We start from the raw sequence: 17,994 nt of genomic DNA, 5'->3' as shown, positions 1-17,994 counted from the left end.
CACGGTCAACCAGGTGTAAAATCAGCAGTGCCACAATCCGAATGCACAGTGACAGCTCTTCATGCTTGGCAGCGCGCACGTAGCCTTCCCCTCCCGGCCCACCCGCCTCACACAAAAGCACCCCCATTTATCTCCATCCTGCCACTTGGCCAAAAGCAGCAAGATCTAATGAGACCATCCACCAGTCCTTGTCAGTGCCTCTGATTGATTGATTTATTAACTTTGGAGTAAGGATCTAAGTGTACCTCTTATGATAATGCAGTCAGCGCTGCTGTCCTTTTTAGTGGCCTTTCTCTTCCGACAGACGTACTTTTCAAAACACGTACACTAACTGAGCAGTAAACTGCCACCTCAGTTCAGCGGCACTGTTACTAGGAGACAAATCATATTTTCTGTAGTTATTAATTCTGTATATATGTGTTGTTGTGCTGTGCATTCCCTCTAGAAAATGCAATATTTGGGCAGACTTTCATCTCCCATTGCAGACTGCCAACCTTTCTCTCTATAATGTTTTATCCCTTTTGACTAAGTATGTCTTCAAAGGGAGCTGGGTTTAGCAAAGTGACTAGCAACAGAGAGAGAGAAAAAAAAAGAGAGGGGAAAATAATGCTGTGGAATAAATGAAAAGAGAGAAAAAAAAGAACAGAGACATACACACAGACTAACACACACACAGGCGCGCGCGCACGCACGCACGCACGCAGGTGTTGTGTGCAACGTCTGCAGCAGCAAAGCTATTGTTGTGAAGGAAGAGAAGTGAGAAAACAGGGAGGTGCTATCAGGGGTTCCCACGCAGAGCCTCCCCTGGCCTCCTCTCTGTGTTTGGTGTTCAGGGAGCTGATGCGATAACAGCCCTGGCACGTTCCATTCCGCATGCCTGGCCCACAGATGAGAGGAGAAAATGAAACTGTTAGAGATGTGCACCTGCTCCTTCACCCTCGCATCCCCTTCTCCCTTCCAAAGTTCTGACAGTTTTTAACACCAAACACCTAAATACCCAAAAACTCCCAAAACTGTTTTTTTTTTTTTTTTCAATGTCATAATCTCACCTGACTTAAAATTCACCGTCACAGATAGTGCATATGTTTTGCATGGGATTTTGGAGTCTGTCTCTTTTTGGCCGTTTAAAAAATGTAATCGAGGTATTGCACTTCCGTTGTTTTTCGTGTTGTTTAATCCTAAACTAGGATTGACTACGTTGGTCTAGCTAACTTCCTTGCTCTATTTGTACTTTTCAAAAACACTGAATAGGAAGAAATACAATTATGAAGAACATGAATAGTTAATGGAATTATTATACAAGCTGGACACTCTTGTAACACAGGTTACCTCCACTGGATATTGTTAACGTTTTTCAGAAAGGAGATGGAGTTGAAAACCCGCTCCACACTTATGGTACTTGATCTGGTGATTAGGGAGGCCACTGAAGGTGTTTGACTTCTCTCTTAAAACTGCCAAAAACCACTGCTGAATTCATTTAATAGTGTGTAGGGAGGTATTTTGGCCTTGGAATGGGGGGAACATCACTTTAAACCATGGGGTAACCCAGGCGAATAAAACACTTTTGTATATCTTGGCTGCAATTCTGTCATGCAGAGTAACTTACAAACATACTGAATTACACAAAATGGCTTCTAATATATGCGCCACTGTATTTCACACCTGGGAGCTGTAAGTGTGAGTTGACGGCTTCCATTGGCTTTCTCTAGGTCATCAGATCATTATTTTCTTTCTGTGCCCCAGATTTTGTGCTTATTTTACAAAAAATTGTTATGGATTTTTGTTGGTTACCGTTACTTTCCAGATGACCCTATATGTCAGTTATGTTTATTTTACCTCTGACAATTCTCTCCTTTGTTTGTTGGCAGCTTTTGCACAATGTCACAATAAGAAGCACACCACGCAGCATAGACAAAGCCCGAGTCACTGCTGAATGGAGAGTCACAAAGCTCTGTTATAATGAAATTAGTTATTAAGCATGGCTAGACAGTGGGGGAAAAAAAAGAAAAACATTCTCCAGATATGTGATGAACACAATTTTGTTTCATAAACCTCTCATCTAGCTTTACTCCAGAGAGAACTGGAGTTTCTGTCTATGAGAGTAGCTTCGTATCACTGACAAATGTACATTTCAGTGCCTATAGTGTTCAAACTTTGCTTATTTTAAAATTTAGCATCAGGAGAGATTGATAGTCCTGGAGTCTTATGGTTAGAGAACATTTTTTAATAATACCTAACACAGCAGGGTTTAATTGCATGAGAGGATGGTACATTGTTGTTACCATTTACATTATTATCTATTTTTAAGGAGATATTGTATCCAGTTTTGTTCAGTTATTATCACCAAATATTATCACCATTTTCTGTGACTTTATGTAGGCAAAAGGACATTCGGTCAATACAGCGAGTCATGACTACAGTGAAAAGACATGTGTCCCAAACACAGAGGTTTTGCTCAAATTGTTATTGTGGTCAGTCATTCATTGTCATTCTTTCAGATGCAATCTTGCATCTATGGATGTCTATCTCAGGCAGGGGTGAGCCATTCACTTCAGAAAGATAAGCCAGCAAATGTAGAACATGAGCTCATTTACTCTCATTTAATTGGGTAACACCTGCTGCCATACAATACAGTGCCGCAATTGGCATGACAACTATGAGGGGCCGCAAGATATGTTCACCTGGACAAGAATATTTCTGTTTGCCCATTAACCTCTGTGGATCATTCTCTCTCTCTCTCTCAAAAGATGCCATAAGCTCAAAGTCACAATTAAAGTTTATACTTGTTGGGACAAATTCTCCAGCCTGTAAGAGCACCTTAAATGAGAACCATAAAGAAGAGGAAGTGAGGTTAGCTCTCATATCATCAGACAGCGAGACCAGAGGGACCAAGCCCGTCTGATCGTAAACTTTATGAAGTTTTCCCATGACAACTGTATAATATTCCTGCAACCTGTATACATCAGAGAGGATGTTGTCATGACAACAAAGGGCACCAAGTTTGTTTCAGTGCCTCTTATGGAGTGAAAAGGCAGAATAACCAAGATTTATTGCACATTAAATAGAGACTATTGGAGGCCATGACCATTTGTTGTGATGTTATTTGACGAAAGGTTATGTAAAGCTGAAGATTCAGTAAGTTCAGGTAAGGGTCTTAAGCATATTAGATTGCTTTTTAAAATTTATTGGGAAATTGTAAGACCTCATATGGTATAAGTAAGCTAAAAAGTTGAAGTCATATTTGATTTTGTTCAGTCTTAGAGTGTGATTTATTAGACTACACCATGCATGGCATCCTTGAATGTCATTTAAAAGTAGTCTTAGTCCATGATGTCATACTTCTCACTGTGTAATTCTGACTTGATTTAACGAGTTTGCTCCAGAAACATCTATACAGAACATCCTGCAATTTGCCAAACAGTAGGATGTGTTGTATAATTTGTTTTGATGTGAGACTGTTGTATGAATAGAGACAGTGAAGAAATAATGGCCAACTGTCCAAAGGATACAGTTTTGCGCAAAAACAGAATGGGGGAAAAATACTATTTGTGTTCTTGTTGTGTGCACAAGAATGTACTGAAATGTCACCACTGACCATGGATTTTTACACTGCTTAAAGAGCAGAACATTTCACCTTAAAAAGCATTACGCTTACAGAACATCATAGGTTCAGGACTGCGGTTTAAAATCCCATGGATGACAGCTCAGTGTGGCCCTGAGGAAGGCGCTTAACCCAGAAAAAAAAACTAAATGAACAGTGGAAACTAAATGAACCCGACTGAAATTAGCAAACAGCCATTTTAACTTACTAGCATGTTGTTACTTGTAACATGATAAAAGATGTGTGAGAAGAATAGAAAACTCTTCCTGTTTTTAGAGATGGGCACTATTATAAAAAAAACATCTTATATCAATGAAGAAAAACTGTGTGAAAAATGCTGCTGATACTTTCTGTTTAAAGGAAAGTCGTCAATCATTTTTCTGTGGTTAAGATTATTTCCTTTTGTTGTTTTTTTTTTCCTTTGTGTAGCACACAGTTAAGGATTATTCACACAAGATGAGCACTGTCTCCTTAAAAGATGGATTACATCTAAATGAAAACCCAGCCATGAAATACTACTTGACAGTTATTTGGAGGAAACATTGAGAAGCATCACTCCTTTTCACGGGCACAGTGAACTCATCATTCAGGGACAGCTTGCTCAGACAGACGCATTCCACTCCTGCTTGCAATTCTTGCGGTGTTTACGAAACGTTGGGGAACTTTGAAATGTAAAACATGATAGCTGAACCCACAAGACAATTACATTATGGATGAGGCTTTGTGTGTGTTTGTCATCTAAGTCAATCATTCAAAGTGAACACAGTTTTAATCAGCACATGGGCTTCATGATCACTCCATTTATAGTGCCAAATAAGTGATAAATTTAGTCATACCCTGTTTGATTTTTCAGATCTTTAGTGAACGAGACCGTATGGTATATCTGTACTGTTACATCAATACAGATAAATTGATTATATGCTGTTTTCAGATCAGTTAAAGAATTATTTACAGCTGGAGTGCATAATATTTGCTCTTGTGTCATGCTCTGCTAATCCGACATTTGATTTCCAGTTTCAAAGATGTGATAAATGTTAACTGGAACATTCACAAAGATGCACAGCTGTTACCACTACCGCAACTGAGACCTATTGCAAATTTGAGTCCCCCTCACATTTAATGATAGTTGCAACCATTGTCAATGGGTTTTTAAAGTCATTAAACTGCCTTGTCTGCAAAGGCGGTACCACAGCTCACCAGCCATGTGAAGTCCATCAGAGTCCATCAAGACAAAACCACTAGTGTTCTGACTGTCTGGTATTCATTTCTCTCCCGAGGTGAGACTGTACTCCTCTAAGTCATCTCATTAACCACATAGCTCTGACTATGTCAGTGCCCTCACTGTTCTTACAGACTCCCGTTGGCCTCTCTTCTTCTGTGTTAAAGATGCCTGCGTAGGAAGAGCGCAGAAAGAAGGGGATGGTAGAATCCCTGTTGGAGAATTTAAAAAAGCTCTTCTAATAGCACTACTGCTTTCACGCTTTTGATACTTAGCTGGTATGCGCATTATGTAAATTTATGTTATAAATATAAGCACATATCCTTTCTTTGTGTGAGTCGTTTTGGAAATTGATTCCATCTCCAGCCAGGGCTTTGACCGGCCTTGAAAGATTAATGCGATATCTTGGATCTACATTGTATTCCAACCTGAGAAAAATGAACTCATTTGGACTCAAACCAAAAATCTGGACTCAAGAGACTTGTTAGACTGGGTGGGAAAAAAAGAAAAGAGTTTAAAAAATTCTAACAGACATTTTAGTAAAGATGAGGTGGCAAAATGTTGAACCAAATAATGAAAAAGGTAATCACCTAGGACCTAACTTTCATTTGTTGCTCTTTCAAATACTTGGGAATAGTTCATTTCAAATGTCTTTGCATGGTACTCCAAACGGAAATGACTGTATTTTACCAACTCCATAATAGCCAACCCCTTTACTGCAATATTGTTCTAGTTCTGCTGCTCCTGTTGATTTTAAAGAGTCATTAGATTTTGATTGCTACAGACGGACAACTCCTGTTTCTGATTTTCCTAAATACAACAGTGTTAGCCCCAAGAAGTTTATTGTTCAACTGTAATAGCTCTCTGATTAAAAGTGTTGGCATTTTCTAAATGAAAATCCAAGCGAAGCCATGTCTACTGGAGCTTGAATGTTTAAAGCAGGGGCTATATGTGCATCTAGCGGTGTTTTTTTCGTAATAGCTTCGAACTCTTTTTTCTTTTATACTTCTCTCACAGTTCATTTGCATTTTTATTTGCTGTTTTGTATTGATGGTACTGTTAACTTCAGGCCATATTTCTGAATTTATTTGACAGTTCTATGACACTCTTGAGTGCTAGTCCTTGCAAAAATGATTACCTCTATTGAATTTGGAAAAGACAAGACTGGAGAACTGTGTGGCCTCAGTGCGCCTGTGTTTTATTCATTTTGCCTGGACGACCTCCTCTCCACTAGGTAAACATGTTTTGAATAACTTTTGCCTTTATGCTTTTGGAAAAATGATGGGCTTTTTTTTTTCCCAAGGTCTGAAGTGGTGACTACAGAGCCCATTCTATCAAAATCCCATCTCCTCTCTCAGCCCAGGCAGTTTATCCCATTCTCATTCTCCCTGATGTTATGTGTGCTGACACATTTGATATTACCTCAGTGTTAAATCTGCTAGCACACTGTCCTTTCACTACTCCTATCTCCGTTTCTATCACTTTCAGCCATCAGAACTACAGTAGGCAGGAGAGCTTTTCGAGGAGTCGTGTCAATGAGGACGCCTTTGCCAGCCAAATGCCGCTATGTAAACAGGAAGAAAGACATAATGCCTTTCATATTTTTTCTTCTCTGCCATATGTCTCAGTCCTTATCGTATTAAGAGAAGCTACAGATGTTCTGTGGGTGTGATGCTGTTATGCTGTAGGTCTTGCTCATTAATCTCTGTTAAGTATTGTCAGAGCCCATGAAAACATGGGGATAATGTAAGTGGATGATGTGAATTTCTCATATCAGTCTTTCTGTAATCACGTTAGATACTTAAATTCATAATGATTGAAGTGCAGTGAAGGCATGCAGAACTTAAGCCATGTTTCTTAGCAGACAGGACTCCTACCCACACTAAATTCCCACTCTAATCGCATTCTTATCCAAGGAGTTGAAACCCAATTGCTGAGCTGATAGATTTCAAACCTCCAGATGCTCACTTTACAAAATAGCACCATACTGCAATCTCTCTCTTGAGATCATCACGTTCAGCCTCTGACTGGCTAAAACGTCCTATTTCACATACGTTATTAATGCATGTGTATCGCGCGCGCACGTGTGTGTGTGTGTGTGTGTGTGTAATTGTGCGTGTGTAATTGTGCCGGTACGTGTGTACCAAAGGGGGAAAATGGGAAGAAAAAATCTGATTTAGTTAAGATCAAAGAAACTCTCATCTTGCATTCACATACAAAGGGAGAAGTCTCACTCTTGTTATTGACAGTTCTTTTCTACAGAATATCAATAAAGCATGTGTGGAATGTTGAATAGATGAGTCAGTCAAATTCACACCAACTCAGGAATTTCAATTTCAATATAAGGTGCTGATGAATGTGGCATAATTTTTTGACTTCTCTCCCACCCCTTACCTGTTTCTCATCTCGTCTCATACTAAAGGCTGTGAGCATTCTCCATTTATCTCGCTTCACTCTGATCTGCTCATTGTCTGGGTGGAAATACCAGAGCAGTTTTAATAATCCGAGAACGGAGAGGGGTCTTAGGTACAAAGCATATGCCACATTAACCTTTTATGATTGACACTTTTGCCTCAACTCAAGGACTTCAAAGGGAGGCGTCCGCTTTCTTGAACACCCTTCTCGGTAACAGGCCTGGTGCAATTGACATGAAACTGTGTACGATAGTTTCTCTTATTCTCACCCTGCAAATATTGTTTGTTTCAACATTTCAGCTTAATCATACTTTTACTAGAGACTGAAAGATGTTCTGTGAACCTCGTTCAATGGGTTATGTGGCATACAATGCTGCATTTGTAGCTATCTTCTGTTGATTTTACCTCTATCTTTCTCATACCTGCGTGGCATGCATATGTATGTACATGAACCAGTGTTGACACAGAGCGGTGAATGTATTAGACAGTCCTTTGTTTGTTCGTAATTAATAACTTTACTTTTAAAAGATATTTTTGTAAAGCGACTGTTTCAGCCACAGCAGTTGTACACTAAATTTCTATGTGGTGGTTTGAGTATAATTAATTAGAGCTAGTCCTGATACATCAGTTTTGCCGACAGTACACTATATAAGAAAGGTTTCTCTTTAATCAGCTCATAATGCCTTGTTAATGATTTTTTTTTCTAAGAAGTGTAGCACAGTTCAAGAGAAGGTTATATTAAATTATATTAACACTTAAAAATGTCTTTACAATGTTACGGTTTTGACTTTTTCACGAGCGGAACATTTTGACCTTGAAGCACATTCAAGTTAAGTTCTTGAAACCTTAAATAAAACCCAGTATCCTTAAGATATTCTTTTTTTTAAATGCTCGACTTACTTTGTCAGGCACCTCTAGGTGTCTGAGAACTGACTTCATTTGAATGCTTATCAAGACGAGATTACCATTAGCAGGTTTTGTTCAAGCCTAGCAGGATAATTGATTAAAAGTGCAACATCTTATTATAGACACTGCTTTTGTATAACCTGTTGATGCCTTCTCTCCTTCTCAAAACGTTCCGCTACATTATTCCTTCACTCCTGAATCTGTAATGCATTGTGAAAATATGCATAATGCTCATCAATATGCGCAAAGGAAGGGCACGCTTCACATTTTTAATTGTGTTAAAAGCCTTACTGTCATTTCTTTTTCAGCATAAAAACGTAATGATAGAACACCTTAATGTCACACAGATGAATGGTAACTCCTAAAGTGCTTTTGGAGGAAGGGCAAATGGTGACTTTACACTTTACAGAAGTGCTGTTTCTTGAAATGCTGAATGTGTTTCTTTTCCTTGTTTTCAAACGCTCTTTCACTGTGAAATGGTGAACATTTTAAAGGTTTTGATAAAACGTATATATTGAGGTTTGGTCTACAGACACAAGATTTCGGTCCAAGCTATAGCTGTGTAGTGGCTTTGTTACAATAAATAACAATTTGCTAAAGTGGGGAGTTCATTAAGTTCATTTAACGGAAAGTTAATATAATTCTTTGAAGTCTGGTGTACCATATGTAGACTATTATGTATGCTTGTTTAGTTAGTGTAGTTATTTATATCCAAAACAAAATGTTTAGCCTGTGAATAGCACAGCCAGTGGAGAGTTTTAGGTCAGCTTCATATGTAGTGAGGGAACCTCGTGCTAGCCTCAGCCATGAGATTTCTGGGTAATGGGAAGAGTCTTCATGGTAACTGTGCATCTCAATTTCAGGAGGAAATGAGGATAAATTCAAACAGTTATGATACATTTTGAGTATCTGATTCTTGTTGCAGCAATCTTAAAATTCAAATACACATTACATATGTTTGTGTCTCTGTAGGGTGCACCCCTGTAGTATGTGTCCCTGTAAAACAACACCTGTGAAATACAAAATAAACAGTGTGTGTGTGTGTGTGTGTTTGTGTGCGTGTTTGTGTGCGTGTGCGTGTGCGTGTGCGTGTGCGTGTGCATGTGTGTGCGCTTGCAGTGGGCATTAGGAGTGTCTTGTGAGTGAGCATGCCAGGTTTTGGGGCCAGATGTTCTACTTGACAAGGTACCTGAGTTGGGGGCAGTATATCCAGCTGTCTCCCAGTCCTGTAGCACATATGGCAGCATGGGCTGAAGTAGCTGATCCAGAGGGGACCAGTCAAGCAGTAAAAAAGAGATAAAGCGTTTTTTCACCTGCCTTTAATTCCTTCTTTATGTTTTTATGCTAAGACTAAAAAGCTCATAAAGTCTCAATTTACCTAACCTGGCCACCGTGCACTGAAGCAATTTTGTTGTCGCCCAGTACAAAGGAACGTTCTTGTCAAATTAAACTTACAGAAGTATCCCAGAGTCTCCGACTGAGCTAAAGCCGGCACTTTTGTCTTTTCATGTATAATGCATAAGAATTGTAAATTTCACTCATCAGAATCCTCACTGTTATTCCCTTGAAGGAGTTATATTTAACTGGTATAGGTCATAACATTTTCTTGGAGGCTCTTTTGAGAATATTGCCCAAAGAATTATGACTTATCTGACCTAGGTGCAGACATTATTCATGTTAAACCTCCAATCAGGGGTACCGGAAGGTGCAAGGGAGAAGTGCAGACAGAAACTTAAAACTTCCAGAATTATTTTCAAAGTCCTTGGCCCACTTGCCTAAACTTTGGCCAATTTTAATGCTGTGTCGACATTCTTGTCATAACAGAGTCTTTAATGTAAGACCTTGCTGAGCAGTAGTTGCAGATAAAACCTGAAATAAGCCATTGTTCTTTCTCATCTGTAAAAGGTAGTTTCCAGTACTTGTATACTATTTATCAGTTTCCTTCTCTGAAACAGCATTCTATACCATAGATACAATAAACAAGGAGCATTTTGTTTCATTTTTGCTAGTCTACCCAATGTTCATATTTTAACATGTATGACAATGTATGAAGGAGCTATTTTTCCTAGGACGGCTTTGGATAGCTGTAGCTCATTTACAGCCTGGATGATATTTCCCACCCTCTGTTACCGAAATGGTTTGTTACATATTTTGTTGTATTGAAATACATATCCGGGGTCTTGAGAATATGTAGGCAGTAGAAATGATACAGTGTGTTGATTTCATGTTATTGATTTTTCAAAAAAAAATATTTGTTTTTCATGCTCTCAGTAGTACAGGCAGAGTAATAAGATTTAACCATATTACTCAGTACCGTCTTCCCCTGTTATATATTGGGACAGTGTCTTCTCACATTGCCTGATTTGTCCTTTTCTTCTCTTTACAGCTGGGACAACTTATATCTTTGGGAAGGGAGGTGGCCTGATTACATTCAACTGGCCCGCTAATGAGAGACCAAGCACACGCACAGACAGACTGACTGTGGGTTTCAGCACATCACTGAAAGATGGCATTCTTGTCCGCATTGACAGCGCCCCGGGCCTTGGAGACTATCTCATGCTCCATATCGTAAGTCAAAATACTTCTTCCCTTTCTGACTTTTGTGTCTGCACAAAACAACAACTGCTGAGAGAATGGGGCTGATCTGCAGATGCTATGAGCCCCCTCGAATCTATTCAAATGCCTTGTTTTATGTCTTTTTATGTCAGCTTATTTGCTTGTCCAGAGACGTCAAAATAGTCCCTATGTGCTTGATATCGCTACTAAGTGTGACAATAACAGCCATGATTTCATATACGTGACTGACACACTCTTTAAATGACATTTGTACTGAATATGTTGACTGATCACAATGAGTTCAACTGAAGGGCATTCATGTAAGATGAAATAGAGGAGGTTCTGATAAAGGAGGCAAATCAGTCATTTTCCAAATTGCAATGCCGAAACATTATAGTTGCATGACACTAAAGAACAAAGTGGAGAGACCACACACACACGCACAGACACACACATATATATTTGTGTGTATGTGTGTGTGTGTGTGTGTATTATGTATATATATTTGAAAGAAAAAAACGTGTTGTGTTGAACGCTCTTTTAACTTGGTTCCAGCCTCCTTCATTACAGTAATATACCCTTCTTGCTACCATAACCATGACCATTAAAATAATCTTAGAGCACCTAAGACATTAGTCATCTGAGTGCTCACTCAAATCAGAAACACGCCATATGCCAGGTTAGAAAATCAGCAAAAATGATACTTTGCTTGTGCTCACAGCTTTGTACGTATTAAAACGCCAGCACACCTTTAGTTAATTAGGTCTTTAATTTGTGAACTAAATCTCCATCATAGCTTAAAGAAATGAGATTTGTATCAAAGCAAATTGATTCACGTTAGTAAGACTGAATGATGAATCTTGACAGGCAAGAGCGCAGCCAGAGCCAGTGTGGAAGCCCCTTTGGCTATCACATAACTCTGCTGCTCACATTGTGTCAAGTCAGGCCTCCCTCATTAAAAAATCCAGCCCCGTAACAGTTCCCCAATGTGCTCCCTCAGTTCCACACATACACGAAGGAAGGAAGTGTCAACAGAACTTAAACGACGTTTAGCATTCGCAGCACTACCCCTGCACGTTCTAAAGCACATCATCGCAGAGTACACATAGCTAGGGGGCAACCGTTCTCTTACGACCGTGAACCTTCTCTTGTCTCTCTCCCTTGCCGGGGCGTATTAATAATTAATCTATGAATGCTGATATGTCTGAAGGTGCTGTGAAGAGAGGCACATGGTTTGATTTTTAATTGATCTTTTGAATTGTGTTTAAAGGTGTCAAACTTAATGAGAGACTCTTCCCAGCCATACAGATAGAGCGTCGTCACCGATTCTTTTACACCATACCACATACTCCAAGAGGAGAAATATTTTCTGGTTCAACAATGGCCAGTTGTTCATTTTGATCAAATTACAGTCTATAGCATTTAAGATGTTGTAACTTTTTTTATCATAAATATTTGATGGGGCAAGTGTAACTACCTTTGGTTAATAATGGACAGTGTTTTCACCACCAGTGATAAGAATACATCCAAAATTATGTTTTATTTCACTATAAGGAGACAGTCATCTCGTAACTAGTTTAGCACTCATGAAATTGAAGCTGTCAAAGTTGTAAACCTACTATGTCTAAAGACAAAAAGAAATGTTTTCATGCTTCATATGTCAGCAAGGGTCTTTATCTCATACTTACAATATGAGATCCTGAACTCTGAGAGAGTATATCTCTGTTGTTCAAATTTAAAGTATTCATGTACAAGTCCTTTTAACTTATACCAAACCTATGACCAGTGTTCAGAGAGACCACCCATATCTGATACCGTTGTATAAAAGGGACATGTTTTCAGTCTAATTTGACTCTCAGTAATGTTTGGCTGACTTGGTCTGATTTGCTGCAGGATAGCCTGTTACATTAAACTGTAATTCTCTGTTAAGTGCTTGCATTATATTATCAAATCCGCTTAAAAAAACTACATCTCATCAAACAAGATTGGCTCATAAACGAGTCACCTTGTATTTTAATGAGAGGCTTTTTTTTGTGAGTAGGGAAGTTGGGGATTTTTCTTTCTGTCTCCATCTGCTCACTGGTTTCATCTCCTCAGTGAGTTTCACTGCTGGTTGTCTGGGAGCCCTCCTTGTCTGGAATGGGCAATAAGAGCAAAGACATCTCAGTGGGGTCACTAAGTCACTTAGATTTCCTTGGTTATTTGGAATGACTGCAAAAAAAAAAAAGCATGGGACTGACTTTGATGAATGTATCAATTGGTGATTCTTCCATCAAGTTTGTTTACTTGTTTAACTATGCATTTTTGAAGATCACGAGAGCTTTTTTTTTCTCTGCCCAGCTGGTTAGGTCAGAGAGAGAAATGCTTGAAACTCACAAAAATGAGGATCTACAAAAAAAAAACCCACAATAAAGCATTTTCTTCAACTGATTGCTGAGGTCAAAATAATAGCTTATTGTTACTGAATAAAATTTAAGTTGCATGCAACACTGTCACATTGTCATTAATTGTGAATCAACTGAAAACAGGTGAATAAACTACTCTTACTAAAACATGGGCAGAACAGCCTGAGACAGACATCAGCCCCAGACAAGAATTCACAAAGTACATTGTGTACCAAAGTGTGGTGAGTTGACTGGGCAGTATAGATACTGTTGTTAGGTATTGGGACATTAGTCAAGCTGCAGTGAGAAGTGAGTATATTATCGATATAGTATTACAGTGCATGGACAGAATGTATTCTTCACTGTGGTATGGAGACATTAATGATGTAGTGAGAGGTGAATATATTATTGATGGTGTAGCGAGTACTGAATATATTATTGATGGTGTAATGAAGTGAATGGACAGTTGTTTCTGCATGGAAGTGTTGGGACAATAGTGATCTGTAGGGACATTGCTTATAATTTTTTTTTGAATCATGGGCTCAGACAAATAAGAGAAAGGGAAATTTCAGTACAAATTATTGCAACGTCCATGTAACTTCTTTGGAATTACAGAATCATTCAAAAAATCAAATTATTAAGAGGCATCATTTTTTCAATCAATACTGATAAAATCATAGTGACACCCTGTCCCCCCTCGTCAGCCTCCATGAGAGCTGTAAATGGTCAACATACTGTTAAACTTCCAGTCTGCCCCAGTGTTTTCTCTCTTTTGTTTGCCCACCCCCCCCCCCCCCTTGCATACATTAACAAGCTAAGTTTGTTTTTTTTCTTCATAGACAGTGTCACATTCTTTTTGGCTAAAAAGGTGTGAAAATCTAAATTCTTTCTGGCCCCTTCTGGGCCTGTAATATTATAGGGATCATGGATAGTCCCCCTGGACTAAAGCAGAGCATGCCATTTTCACCACTAAATGTCCATCCTTTGACCTTTTGTAGCTGGCACGGGCAACTCTGTGGAATACCTTGTTGGCCACAGTCCCAGAGCAAGGCAAATGTCAGCTCTGGTGCCCTTCAAACACAGTGCTCCTGAAATGGCAAGCTCAATAATGGAGTTTGCTAATCGAACACCATAAGTCTTGAATTTTATGGTTAATCACAGGATGCTTACCGAAACACCCCAACTGCAATGTAGAACCCCAGTGCAGTGTAAATGTTTTGCACTATATAAAAAAATATAAATTTGTGGTCTTATACGAAGCAAAATTGACCTGTATATGCTCATAAAATAAATATGGTAATATATTTCAAATGCATATACAATAGTTATTAATTCAGTGTACAAAAACACGTAATATTTCCAAGGCTTACATGTTGAAGATGAGAATGTCTGTAGGCAGCGTCTTGTTGTAGCAGACTGGAAGTGTCTTGCTTTCCTCATGTGCTAGAAGCTCTGACAGTAGAGGGTCGTGTATATCCAATTGCACCATCTGTTTACAGACCCACTTGCCAAGGATTCTCCTTTTTTATCAAGGGGAGACTGGCAACAGAGAAGATTTCACTGCCACTCCAATAAATTTAACAACTCAGCAAATCTCATTTGAATGCTATTATGTATTTTGAAAGTCACACACTAATTGGAGAAAGTTTCAAATGAAGACAGTAAAATGCATTTTTAATTCACTTTTTTTCCCCTCTGTAATGTAAGATCAGCACTCACTGCACTGAACTACATATTTGTTGGGAAACTGCTCTCAAGTCATTAACAGCAAATGCCTTCATTCCTACCACTGCACAGCATGAAGTGAGTGTATAATTAGGGTACAAAGTAAAAGTATCTGCAAATTGCTTCTGCACACTGAATGTAAAATTGTGTAAGTACATGGGTGGTCAAAACGTTTCAATTTACTCTTGGATTTTTGAATACTACTACACAATCACTACAAAGAATATTTGTGGAATTATCCATTCAGCTCAACATTTTATTTGGGTCCATTTTCTAATAGCTTGAACCTTTGAATTTTGGAGAAATTTAAATCTGATCAAATATTCCAGGAGTAAAATGAGTATTTCTCAATCATGGGAGATCATTTTTAACTGAGTTAGATGGCTTGGTGGTTTCCTTGTATTGACAGCAGGCCGAAAGGATAGGCTAAATGGTTTGGACATCAACAGTCTGTACCACCAAACTTGTTGACCGAAATCCTATAAGAAAGAATGATCTGAGTTTACAGAAAATCAATGTTGTTGATCCCTTTTAATCAGAGCCAGGAGCATAACTACACATTGCCTGTTGATTTTCTATTCTACAGACCATCCTCTGTTGAATCAACCTGCCAACAGCCTCCCACACCATTTTCACTCAGAGAGCAGGATCAGGGAATCAGGGTGTACAATTATCTCTCCTTGCTTCAGTTCCTCTTTGTAGTCTTGACCACTGCCACATTCTGGCTCTTAAGTACAAGATCTGATACCACAAACTACCAGAATAAAGACAGTATCCAAGAGACAGGAAGAGGGGGTGGGGAGGCGGGGGGGGGGGGGGTACATATGGATTTAGCTATAGAAAAGTATTTTATTGAATTATTAGTTCATTTTTAACAACTCACAGACAAATGTTTTACCTCACGGTGAGTGAGGGAAACAGGAATTTGACCCATAGGTTTGTTTCAGATGTTGGTTTTTATATGAGCCATTGCCGAGGAAAACTGTTTGACATAAATTCTGCTGTTCTTTGTAAAATAGTTTGCAAAAGGTTCGCAAAAAGTTACGCCGAAGAAGAATAACAAACTCTTCTCTTCCCTTAAGACGAATCAAAGCTGAAACAATCTGGGTAGTTTGTTTTATTTGTGGCCGGGGAAGAAAAGAGGGAAAACTTTTAATGAGTTTCCTTAGGTTTGGTTGGCTGATCTGCATGTCTTTCCTGGTGGGAGTTAGTAATGATACATAAGCCATGCACCACATTAAGAAACACTTTGGTGCTCTTAATCCCCATTAAGACGAGATCAGGGATAGGGGTTCCAAGTTTGCATAATCAGGTAATGTTAAATTGGATTCCTTTGTAAGACACAATGTAAGGACATCCTTTGTTAAAGCCATGGTTTCCTTTAATTTTCTCTATGTTCATTTTATAAGAACTGCAGTAATACTGCATCCATGACATACACGTTTATGCTGTATGTGTGTAGCCTGTATGTAGCCTGCTTGCTCTTATATGGGTTCCACCGTATTATATGTGCTCCCCCCATAACTGTGTGCTTGCCAGATGTTTGAAAACCACTGGTTTTCACTGGTTTTTTCAACACATTTTTGACTAATGCTAGTCTGTCTTATATTGGCAGTGTGTTGTATCCCATAAGTTATGGATGGGTTATTTTCAGCTAGCTATGTATAAAACGGTTAATTTTACTGTAGTGGTAGTTGGTGTAGCTTTGTACAATCTGCAAAAAATTAGGGCAATTTCTCTTTTTTTTTTTTTGGTAAGCATGTCCAGACTACTAGAAAATGCTGGATCAAAGGTTCAGCTGCAGTAGTTTGTAGAACCTCTTATTGCATAAACAGTGTAGTCTACAGCTAGTAGTGGTTAGAGTCATTCCAGTGGTGAACAGGTTTGTGACGGTGCACAATGTGTCATACTTACATTGTGGCTGAGGTAATATTGCATGCAAAATTTGTTATATTTTTGTTATATTGTTATTTCCACCACTAATTACCACTATAATTTTATTGGTATAATACTGTTTATGGCTGAACAGTGCATTAGTACAATATAGAGATTGCATGGATGATACTCTGTTTTTAAAAAATGGAATTAATTTGTAAACACGCCATTATTAGGGACAAAAAAAAAAACAGAGGATAGAAAATGCAAGTTTCTTGTACGACTTTTCTGTGTTGAAATAGTAGACAGCAGTTCATATGGAGTTCTATCAGCAATACGTGATTCAGTCTGCTTTGCACACTCTCTATCTGAAAAATTCACAGAGGACCCTCTGAGACTGATTCCAGATTCCATATTTATGCTTTTTGTATGATATGAAAAAACATGGTATTTTAGGGTGATTCAGTGCAATTTACTGGGTTGACATCCATCACAAACATAAACTATGAATAATTTAAGTTTCCCCTTATCATATGCAAGTATTTGAACTTCATCTTGGTCTAGGATCTCTGTATTCAAAGTCTTACGATTTCAAGTAAATATCAAACACCTGTTTTCTTCCCTCTCCTCCGGTAAACAGGGACATGAAGTATCGCTGCAGTTTCTCACCGGAAAATGAAACACTAGAAAGTACACTTGTAGACCTGTGAAGATGTAGACATCATTTCGACGGAAGCAAAAGAGAAAAATGCAAATAAGTAAAAATGACAGCCGTCAGAATGGAGAGAGACAAACAGAAGTGGCAAGAGGAGGAGGATGTGCTCAAACAGTAGAAGCTTGAGGAGGAGGAGGTTGTGTTTCACACTCCTTCAAGGGTCCTTTTCTGTACCCTCTCTGTGACAGTCTCTCTTTCAGAAGCAACTTGCATACACGCTAAGCAAACCGTGTAAGACAAACAGGTTTGCAGCGGTCATTGAGATCGTAAGAGATACGTTGCCATTGTGAGTCATAAGCTGAATATACAGTATTGCATAAAATGTCTAATCACTCCTCTTCACTTGTTATATTCATGAAAATGCAAAAAAAGGGATATCAGAATTCAAAATCAAACGTGGTCGACAAGAAATATGACCCAACGTTCAACAATGCATGTGACACCTGTCACTGTATAAATGTATAGTGTGATTTAGAGATACAAAAGGCAGTGCACATAGAAGTATGTGTATTGAATTGTATCTAAGGCTCTTTTTTGCATATCCAATCAGAATTGGATGTTCCTGACTGACTGTCCGCGTTATATATTGCAAGTGATCA

The 17,994-nt window shown here is 38.7% G+C and overlaps 1 protein-coding gene across 15 annotated transcripts in view; it reads left to right on the top strand.

Annotated features, from left to right (window-relative positions):
- nrxn3a (neurexin 3a) overlaps positions 1 to 17,994 on the top strand; it is a 217,158-nt gene that overhangs the window by 145,768 nt on the left and 53,396 nt on the right. For all 15 annotated transcript variants that reach the window (XM_030787596.1, XM_030787588.1, XM_030787573.1 and 12 more), the window contains one exon: positions 10,527 to 10,708. In XM_030787596.1, coding sequence (XP_030643456.1) covers positions 10,527 to 10,708 — 182 coding nt within the window. The remainder of the gene's footprint in view (positions 1 to 10,526; positions 10,709 to 17,994) is intronic.

The sequence above is a fragment of the Chanos chanos genome, chromosome 1, assembly GCF_902362185.1.
Source record: "Chanos chanos chromosome 1, fChaCha1.1, whole genome shotgun sequence".
Lineage (NCBI taxonomy): Eukaryota > Metazoa > Chordata > Actinopteri > Gonorynchiformes > Chanidae > Chanos > Chanos chanos.
The sequence above is the reverse complement of the archived record's forward strand: the minus strand, read 5'-3'. Positions and strand labels throughout refer to the sequence as shown.